The 10,738-nt window shown below is 40.8% G+C and overlaps 1 protein-coding gene across 1 annotated transcript in view; it reads left to right on the top strand.

Moving 5' to 3' along the window:
- The window catches only part of LOC137073828 (ly6/PLAUR domain-containing protein 1-like), a 17,317-nt gene extending 8,631 nt beyond the window's left edge, over positions 1-8,686 (top strand). The window contains exons 2-3 of the mRNA XM_067442530.1: positions 7,558-7,698; positions 8,001-8,686. Of these exons, the coding sequence (XP_067298631.1) occupies positions 7,558-7,698; positions 8,001-8,221 (362 nt within the window). The 3' untranslated portion in view covers positions 8,222-8,686. The remainder of the gene's footprint in view (positions 1-7,557; positions 7,699-8,000) is intronic.
- Positions 8,687-10,738: the final 2,052 nt, after the last annotated feature.

The raw sequence follows: 10,738 nt of genomic DNA, 5'->3' as shown, positions 1-10,738 counted from the left end.
CGGAGGAGACACCATTTGACACGGCTCAGCAGACACTCCAGGATGAGCTGGTCATGTCCAGGCAGGTCCACCATCCGATCCGGACAGGGCCCAGATCCGGGATAAACCTCGGGATAAACAGAGAGACTAACATTAGCGTAGATGCCACTCTACTTATGATGTAACGAGTACATCAGGTGTTATGGGAAGTGTTCCCGGTTCCGGCTGACCTAGTTAATGCAGCCTAACAATCAGTCAATTGAATTGAATAATGAAAGTTAAAAATGTTCTATGTGTATGCCATAGTAAAGAGATGTGTTTTTAGTCTAGATTTAAACTGACAGAGTGTGTCTGCTTCCCGAACAATGCTAGGAAGACTATTCCACAATTTAGGAGCTAAATAGGAAAATGATCGACCGCCTGCAGTTGATTTAGATATTCTAGGTATTATCAACTGGCCAGAGTTTTGAGACCGCAATCGACGTGATGGGGTATAATGCGTTAAGAGCTCGCTTAAGTACCGGGGAGCTAAACTATTTAGTGCTTTGTAAGTAATAAGCAAGATTTTAAAATGTATGCGATGTTTAATAGGGAGCCAGTGCAGTGTTGACAGAACTGGACTAATATGATCATACTTCCTGGTTCTAGTAAGAACTCTAGCTGCTGCATTTTGGACTAGCTGGAGTTTGTTTATTAAGCGAGCAGGGCAACCACCCAGTAGAGCATTACAATAATCTAGCCTTGAGCTCATGAACGCATGTACTAACTGTTCAGCATTTTGCATTGAAAGCATGTGCCGTAATTTAGATATATTTTTAAGATGATAGAATGCGGTTTTACAGATGCTAGAAACGTGGCTTTCAAATGAAAGATTGGTATCAAAAAGCACACCCAGGTTCCTCACTGACGACGAGGGCTTGACAGAGCAGTCATCAAGTGTTAGACAGTATTCTCGGTTACTACTTGTGGAGCTTTTCTGTCCAATAATTAAAAATTCAGTTTTATCTGAATTAAGTTGCAGAAAATTACTATTCATCCAATTTTTTATATCAGCTATGCATTCTGTTAATCTTGTGAATTGGTAGGTTTCATCCGGGCGTGAGGAAATATAGAGCTGAGTATCGTCAGCATAACAATGAAAACTAACGCCATGTTTCCTAATGATATCTCCCAGTGGTAGCATATACAGGGTGAAAAGCAACGGTCCTAACACTGAGCCTTGCGGTACCCCATACTGAACTTGTGATCGGTGTGACATCTCTTCATTTACTGCTACAAACTGATAACGGTCAGATAAGTACGATTTAAACCATGCCAAAGCAGTTCCACTAACGCCAACATAATTTTCGATTCTATTCAGAAGAATATTGTGATCGATAGTATCAAATGCAGCGCTAAGATCGAGTAACACTAATAGAGAGATACAACCACGATCAGATGATAAGAGTAAATCATTTGTAACTCTAATTAGAGCAGTCTCAGTGCTATGATACGGTCTAAATCCTGACTGGAAATCCTCACATATACCATTTCTTTCTAAAAAAGAACATAATTGTGAAGACACGGCCTTTTCTAGTATTTTTGATAGAAACGGTAGATTCGAGATTGGCCTGTAATTGACTAATTCTTTAGGATCAAGTTGTGTTTTTTTAATAAGTGGTTTAATTATAGCCAACTTAAAAGTTTTCGGTACATATCCTAATGTCAAAGATGAATTAATGATATTAAGCAGAGGATCTATGACCTCTGGAAGTATCTCTTTTAATAGCCTAGTCGGTATAGGGTCAAGCATACATGTTGTTGATTTTGATGATTTTACAAGTTTAGCCAGTTCTTCTCCTCCTATAGCAGTGAATGAGTGTAATTTTTCCTCAGTGACCCTGCAGTGCTCTGTCTGAAGTGATACTGTAATAGACGGCTGCATGGTTATAATTTTATTCCTAATATTATCAATCTTACTAGTAAAGAAGTTCATAAAGTCATTACTGCTGTGTTGTTTACAAACATCAGAAGCTGAAGCTTTATTTTTTGATAATTTAGCCACTGTATCGAATAAATACTTAGGGTTGTGTTTGTTTTCTTCTAAAAGAGATGAGAAATAAGCAGATCTAGCAGTTTTTATGGCCTTTCTGTATGCAATCATGCTCTCTTTCCACAAATTGCGAAAAACCTCTAGTTTTGTTTTCTTCCAGCTGCGCTCCATTTTTCTGGCTGCTGTTTTAAGGGCCCGAGTGTGCTCGTTGTACCACGGCGTTGGATTATTTGCTTTAATCTTCTTTAAGCGCCGGGGAGCAACTATGTCTAAAGTGCTAGTAAGGAGAGAGTCAATAGTTTCTGTTGCAGCATCAAGTTCCTCTTGGCTATCTGTAATGCTGAGGAGATGGAACTGATGAGGAAGATTATGTACAAAGCAATCTTTAGTCGCAGCGGTTATCGTCCTGCCATATTTGAAGCGAGGGGATGGCTTTGCAGCCTTAGGTAAATTAAGTATACATGATATTAGGTAATGATCTGAGATGTCATCGCTCTGCTGCAGAATTTTAACAGTATCAACATTTATTCCATGTGACATTATTAGATCTAAAGTATGATTAAGGCGATGAGTGGGTCCTGATACGTGTTGTCTAACTCCAATAGAGTTTAGAATGTCTCTAAATGCCAATCCCAATGCGTCTTTTTCATTATCTACGTGGATATTAAAATCCCCAACAATTAGTACTTTATCTACAGCTAATACTAACTCCGATACAAAACCAGCAAATTCTTTGATAAAGTCTGTATTGTGCCCTGGTGGCCTGTATACAGTAGCCAACACAAATGTCAGAAGGGATTTATCATTTACACTACACAGTGTTACATAAAGCACCAAAACTTCAAAGGAATTATATTTGAAACTAGACTTCTGAGTAATACTGAAAATATTATTATAAATTACAGCCACACCTCCCCCTTTACCTTTCAGACGTGGCTCATGTTTGTAACAATAATCTCGGGGGGTGCACTCATTTAAAGTAATGTAATCATCAGGTTTTAGCCAGGTTTCTGTCAAACACAGCACATCTAAGTTATGATCTATAATCATATCATTGACAACAAGCGTTTTTGGCGAAAGGGATCGAATATTCAGCAACCCGAGCTTTATCAATTTTTCATCCGTATTATATCTGTTGTTTATTTGTTGGACATCAATTAAATTTTTACTGTTGAATGGTTTTGATGGTTTTTTGTATTTACTAATTCGGGGAACAGACACAGTCTCTATGTGATAATATCTAGGTGAAAGAGTCTCTATGTGCTGGGATTTAGCTGACTTTGGTGACGTGAGACAGCTAGCAGACGGTTGGTTTAGCCAGTTTGTCTGCTTCCTGACCTGGGCCCCAGTGAGTCAAGGTTTAGCTCTAAGACTATGTGCCAAATTACTAGAGAGAAGAGCAGCACCAGCCCAGGAGGGATGAATGCCGTCCATCTTCAACAGGTCAGGTCTGCCCCAAAAACTTTTCCAATTGTCTATGAACCCTATGTTATTTTGCAGACACCACTTAGACAACCAGCCATTGAGTGATGATAATCTGCTAACTATTTCATCACTCCTTTTCGCAGGGAGAGGTCCAGAGAAATATACGGCTTTTGACATCGTACTTGCGAGATTACACACCTCTTTAATGTTAATTTTGGTGATCTCCGACTGGCGAAGTCGAACATCATTAGTGCCAACGTGAATAATAATCTTAGTGAATTTACGATTAGCTTTAGCCAGCACTTTTAAATTTGCTTTGATGTCAGGCGCTCTGGCTCCCGGTAAACATGTGACTATGGTGGCTGGTGTCTCTATTTTCACATTCCGTGTAATAGAATCGCCAATAACTAGGGCACTTTCAACAGGATCCTCAGTGGGTGCATCACTGAGTGGGGAGAACCTGTTTGATGTTCTAATCGGAACGGAAGAGTGGTTTTTTGATCCGCGACTATGCTTTCTCATCGTCACCCAGCCCTGCTGCGCGGGCTCAGCCGGAACCAAACAATGAGTGTTCACTAAGCTAGTCGCATCCAAAGCAGTATCTAAAGCTGTTACATTCTCACTACTCTCACATAAAGCTTGGATGCGTGTCTCTAAATCTGAAATCTTCTCCGTCAGCCTGATTAATTCCTTACATTTATCACATGTGAAGCCCTATCTATCTATCTATCTATCTATCTATCTATCTATCTATCTATCTATCTATCTATCTATCTATCTATCTATCTATCTATCTATCTATCTATCTATCTATCTATCTATCTATCTATCTATCTATCTATCTATCTATCATGGACCAGCTGGAGTTTGTTTATTAAGCGAGCAGGGCAGCCACCCAGTAGAGCATTACAGTAATCTAGCCTTGAGCTCATGAACGCATCGACTAACGGTTCAGCATTTGGCACTGAGAGCATGTGCCGTAGTTTAGAGATATTTTCAACCCCTAGAGATCAGCGATTGCGCCAATGCAACCAACTCGCTTTTTTTCTTATCAGGGGTAAAGAGACTTAAAATACTCAGTCCATTTTGGTTATTCAGCCAAGTGTTATACGTCATTATAATCTGTTAAATTTCTACTTTCATTTTTGTCACAATAAATAAGAAATGTGCTTTTTGCTAAATAAAGAAAACAAACATCTGCTACCTCTTTCTCAATGCATTGAAATGTCAGGTTTTAAATTATGTAAATCAAAACGGAAACAAATATTCTGTGTTTATGTAATCAGTTTGAAAAGAGAGAGATGTCAGCCGTTCGTGAGCTGCCTTATTGTGTGCTAATGCGGCCACAGAGCGCACGGCATATCCTGGCGAGGACATCCCCACCCACATCAACTCAAATAAACACGTCACGTTTAGCGATCTGTTCTTCACATCGCTTTGAGACGTGGTGAGGAATAATCCTGGAATATTTGAAGAGCTGTTTAACTCTAAGAGCAAATGATCCAGCCGAGGATTGGGAGGTTTATTCTGGGAATATTAAACCACAAAAGACTGTGAAATATGAATCCTGCGAGAGGTATTAAACTGCAGATTAACATTTATAGGCTCTATAATATAACAAATACGCTACAAGAAATGTCATAGACTGTTTGGACAAGATTTCTTTGGCCTTTTGGATATATTATGAAGTGTTTATTGTACAATAGCTAGTGTCACATCCGTAAAGATTTTTGTTGTGCTAATTTCTGCTGCGATGCTATAAATACAGCACTAGTCAAACGTTGTGATTTAATGTTTTGGAAAGAAGTCTCTAATGCTCATCAAGCATGCATTTGACCAAAATACAGAACAATTCATTCATTGGCTGTACAACACCAAAATAAATGATGATTTAAAGTATATTAAAATATAAAACCATTATCTTAAATTTTAATAATATTTCACAATATAAATGTTCTCTGCATTTTTATTCAAATAAATGCCGGCTTGATGAGCATAAGACTTCTTTAAAAATAAATTAAAACAAGAAATGTCTTTTTCTGACCGGTACTGTACATTATTTAAAAAATATTAGGCCTATACAACATTTTTTCACATGCTGTGCAATAATGTGTGTGTGTGTGTGTGTGTGCGTGTGTGTGTGTGTGTGTGTGTGTGTGTGTGTGTGTGTGTGTGTGTGTGTGAGAGAGAGAGAATGGGTCGGGAGGGGCACGACACTACTCAGCAAAAGGGTAAAACAATGTTTATTTTCCTTTACACACTGCACAGAGCAACAACCTTTAATAAAGCCGAATCTGCCTGCGAACTGACAGACGAACTGACAGCGGCTTTCTTATTTAGGTTTAAATAAAAGCTAATGTGGTGGAGAAACATTCATAAAACATTTTCTCATAACATTTTAGAGCGGCGATCGAAATACGGAACATCACACAAATATATAAAAGAACATTTTGATAAATAACCCTAAAAAATGCCCTCATCCGCGTCTCAGGATCTCACACCGCACATTATACACAGGCCAGCTCCATTTTGAATCAATTTCTGACAGAAGAGATGATGGGCGTATCTTGTAGCACAGGGTGAAATCAGCACAATGATGATTTGAGGGAAGTATAATATGCATTTAATATAAAACCTGGAAATGATGTTCTGTGGCGTGGCAGGATTTAAAAAACTTCCTGAGTCGCTGCGGACAGACACCGAATGCCGCCGCCGATGTGTGTACACTCATTGAATGTGTTTGAATTTTAAAGAATTTTTCGAATTTTCGCAAAACTCAGCGCCGCGCCATATCTTTAAAATAGTGAGCACCCCCATATTACCAAAATGGCATGATCCTCGTTTCATAACACCCGCAAAGATTAGACTGTGAGATCGGTGGTCGAATCCGGCCCTGCATATCGATGCATCAAATCTTCAACTTTTTGGGGTCAGCCCTAGTATCCTCACAGATGTTTTTCTCCATCTCAGATTTAAGAGTCATAGTAACCTAAGACTGGCCCACATAGGGCATTGTGCCTTTGGCTCTCACTTTATATTTTTGACTACATTCTAAATTAACTACAAAAATATATGTTCTCATACTCTCTCGTAGTTCTCCTCTGTCCCATACCTGACTCATTCATTATGCGGTTCTTTCGTTCTCTCAGGTGTAAATCACAGCATTATTCATGATCATCCACACCTCTTTACATTTGGCCTTTGTAAAGGAAAAAGTATCTTGCAGAAATATAAATCTATATATAGCTTTATGTGAAAGAGCTGGCACAACGATTCTCACATCAGTTTGAAGCAATATCGCCCATTAGTCAAACATCTTGTGGAGACTATCTATTGTGTGTTTTGTGGCCTTATTTCAGTGACTTAATTTTAAGGTTTTTTTGTTTAAAAAAGCCTGAAAAAACGTAATTCTCTCAAAAATACAAGCATGTATATATTATGGTAGCCCAGTTTGTGTTGAATAAAGTGTAATGGCACTTTTGCCATTAATGTGTTTATAAGCAACGGAAAAAAGCCCAGATTTCAGAACACGTCCACTTCTACAGGCACCAAAACAGCTCAGACCCGTCGGGGTTAAGATGTTAGCAGTGCAGCAGGTAAGACAAGAAAGTGCACGTCAGAGGGGTTAAAATAAGTAACTAGTGCAAGATAGCCCTTCTTTAAGGACTGAGGGGCTTTTGGATAAACCCTGTTCAAGAATCTGGCATTGCGTGTTTAATAGCCCATGAGGGCAGGAGGGTCAACTGGTGGTGACCGGGCGTGATGTGAGTTTTACAGCCTGTGGGGATTGACCCCGATGATGATGACGGTGATGATGATGATGATGATGATGATGATGATGAGGGTGGTGATGATGATGATGATGATGGTGATGATGATGACGGTGATGATGATGATGATGATGATGACGGTGATGATGATGATGATGTCGGTGATGATGATGATGATGATGATGATGATGACGGTGATGATGATGATGATGATGATGATGATGATGATGACGGTGATGATGATGATGATGTCGGTGATGATGAGGATAATGATGATGATGGTGGTGGTGATGATGATGACGGTGATGATGATGATGACGGTGATGATGTCACCGCTGCTGTCACCCGCAGGTGTGAGCGCGGCGCTGCAGATCCAGTGCTATCAGTGTGAAGACGTGCGGCAGGACGATTGCTCTGCGCCAGAGTTCATCGTCAACTGCACCGTCAACGTGCAGGACATGTGCCAGAAGGAAGTGTTGGTCAAGGAGGACGGTAAGAACACACGCATCACTTCCTGTTTCTGCTTCTCCAAACAACCGCCCTTAAAGGCTTACTTCAGGGATTAGCATATGGCTTTGTATCAGTAGAAACCCGGGAGTGTATTCGAATGATCGTGCTCCCCCATATCCCCCTATTTAGGCTAAATTTAGATCAATTTAAAAAAGTCTAATTGTAGTGTCTGTTCCCTAGCTTCACACACTTTGCTCGTGTGTGTGTGTCTGTGTGTGTAGGGTGGTTCCGGCCGCTTCACACACTTCAGTCACTCGTGTGTGTGTGTGTGTGTGTGTGTGCAGGGATCCACTACAGGAAGTCGTGTGCGTCGTCCGGAGCGTGTCTGATCGCGTCCTCAGGCTATCAGCAGTTCTGCACGGGGAAGCTGAACTCCGTCTGCATCACCTGCTGTAATACGGCCCTGTGCAACGGCCCCCGGCACCGGCGGAGAGCGCTGTCCCGCGCACACACACACACACACACACTCGCCACGCTGCTCGCAGGCCTGCTGATCTACCTCTGAGCGGAGTGTGTGTGAGTGTGAGAGTGAGCGGTGTGTGTGTGAGCGTGTGAGTGTGTGTGTGTGAGTGTGTGTGTGAGTGTGTGATGGACAGGACTGCCTTGTGTGTGCTTCCCCTCACGCTCGTGTCAGTGGGCGGGGCTTCTTCATATAATCCACCAATCACAGCACACGCGTGTATAAAGACTGCACACACTCCTGCTTCTGCTTACACTGCACCATAAAGGTGTGTGTTCTGTGTGAAGAAAAGATCTGCTGAGTGTGTAGGAGGAGAATACACACGGTCACCACACACACCTGTCAATCATCCTCACATCCCATCTCCGGTCTGCCATGCACACACACTCCTCACACTAATGCAGAGCGGGGGATTTAACCGTTCATTAACGGATCTTTATCAAAGTGTCTCGTATTTTGATATTTTGATCTTATTTTTGAAGTTTTTAGTTTTGTTTAATCAGGTTAAACTTTATCTCTCACCATCTGACGTGCACACCCGCCTTGTTTTGTAGTTTTTTGAACACTTTTCACTTGTGTTACTAGTTCTGAACCGAATCCTCTGACATGCTTTCTTCAACACACACACACACACACACACACACACACACACACACACACACACACACACACACACACACTTATTCTGATCTGTCACACTGATTAGGATGGACAGAAAAACAGCAGGACAATCGTCTGTGTGTGTGTGTGTGTGTGTGTGTGTGTGTGTGTGTGTGTGTGTGTGTGTGTGTGTGTGTGTGTGTGTGTGTGTGTGTGTGTGTGTGTGTGTGTGTGTGTGTGTGTGTGAGTGAGAGGTCCGTATGAACTCTGAATAAAGGCGACTGCTCATCTGTGATGTTTCTCTGAGGGTTTATGGACACACACACACACACACACACACACACACACACACACACACACACACACACACACACACACACACACACACACACACACACACACACTTACTGTGTGTTTGATTAGACATGCGTGTAAAGAATAATATACAGTAATAATCTCTTAATAATGGCTGCTCAAATAAATATACAGACATATGGATTTGAGTTTACAGTATTTTATTATATCCATTACAAACCAGATTCAAAAGCTACAACATTTCAGCATTTATTTATTTATTGTTATTCATTTAAAGTGTGCTCTTTAGTCATCATGAGCTTTATATAATAACTGTGTGTGTGTGTGTGTGTGTGTGTGTGTGTGTGTGTGTGTGTGTGTATGGGGGGGAGCCCTAATTAATGATATCTCCCGAGGGTAGCATGTAGCGGAGAGTAGGGTAAGATGAGCCAGTGGGTAAGTTGAGCCACCCCCTTTATCTTGGTAACTGTACACTTTTATTGTCATGTGACTATATATATTATTATATTAATATATTATTGATGTACCCTCCCATCATTTCTGCCAGCAGCCCATGGGAGGAGAGGAAGGCACTCGTTTACTGATAAAACTGTAAAATATTAGCATATGGCCAGATGAACATCAAAGCTAACAGCATCACAATCACAAAGGCTAGCATTCATTAATACTGCAAAATATGCAGTTACTATACTATATATTATATACTTATAATTAATGGTCATAGTTTCACAGATGTGTTTCTGTTTTAATATAAATCAGATGAGCTACAATAGAACAGAAGTCTAAACAATTGAGCAAATGAGTGGTCTTAGACACAGAACGATACACAACAGAGAAAGATCATCACGACGCGCTCTCCATCAGACCACTAACAGGCATACGAGTCAGAGATTAATCCATTCATATCAAAGCTGAATTAATAAACTTAGGACAGCATAAAACAATATTTGGCCTAACTATTTGAAAATCTGAGGGTGCAAAAACATCTAAATATTGAGAAAATCTCCTTTAAAGGGTCATGAAACCCCCCTGCTGCAGCGGTGTTTTTTCACACCTTCGATTTGAAAAAGCTTGTTAAAAGGGGAGTGGTCGACTGTGAAAAGGTGGGATGGTATTGTGTGGAAAGAGGGAATGTTTGCATAAATAGGGGAGTGTCTGTCAGTAGGTGCTGAGCGGTTCTGAGACATGTTCTTGGTTCACGTTGGCATTGTTTACCACAGAGAGATTAAATGAGGGATGAGTACAGCGAATGAGAGAGCTATATGTGGCGTGCAGCAGAGATCGCAAATCATTCAGCTCTTCATATTCAAACCAGCATAATTCAGTGAGAAATGAAAATAAATGTTATTCTGCATGACGAAATATTTTGCAAACGTGATAAAACTATATTTTTTTATCCAAATATGCACGCTGTTTGGCAAGATGAACAACGCGCCGACGTGATAAGAGAACGTGAACCACCCAACATGCGATGTGATAAGAGATGTGTAATTCTAGATCGGGGTAAAAGCGAAGAGGTTTGAGGCTAGTCTCGACCGCGCATCTGAAGCACAGAGCGACGCGCGCTGGGTTGCCGTGACGATCCGCGCTGTCTATCACTCGGCAGCTAAATCTATATTTGTCCAAATATGCATCACACTGTTTCAC

The sequence above is a fragment of the Pseudorasbora parva genome, chromosome 4 (assembly GCF_024679245.1).
Source record: "Pseudorasbora parva isolate DD20220531a chromosome 4, ASM2467924v1, whole genome shotgun sequence".
Lineage (NCBI taxonomy): Eukaryota > Metazoa > Chordata > Actinopteri > Cypriniformes > Gobionidae > Pseudorasbora > Pseudorasbora parva.
Note: the sequence above shows the minus strand (reverse complement) of the source record. Positions and strands in the feature narration are given on the sequence as shown.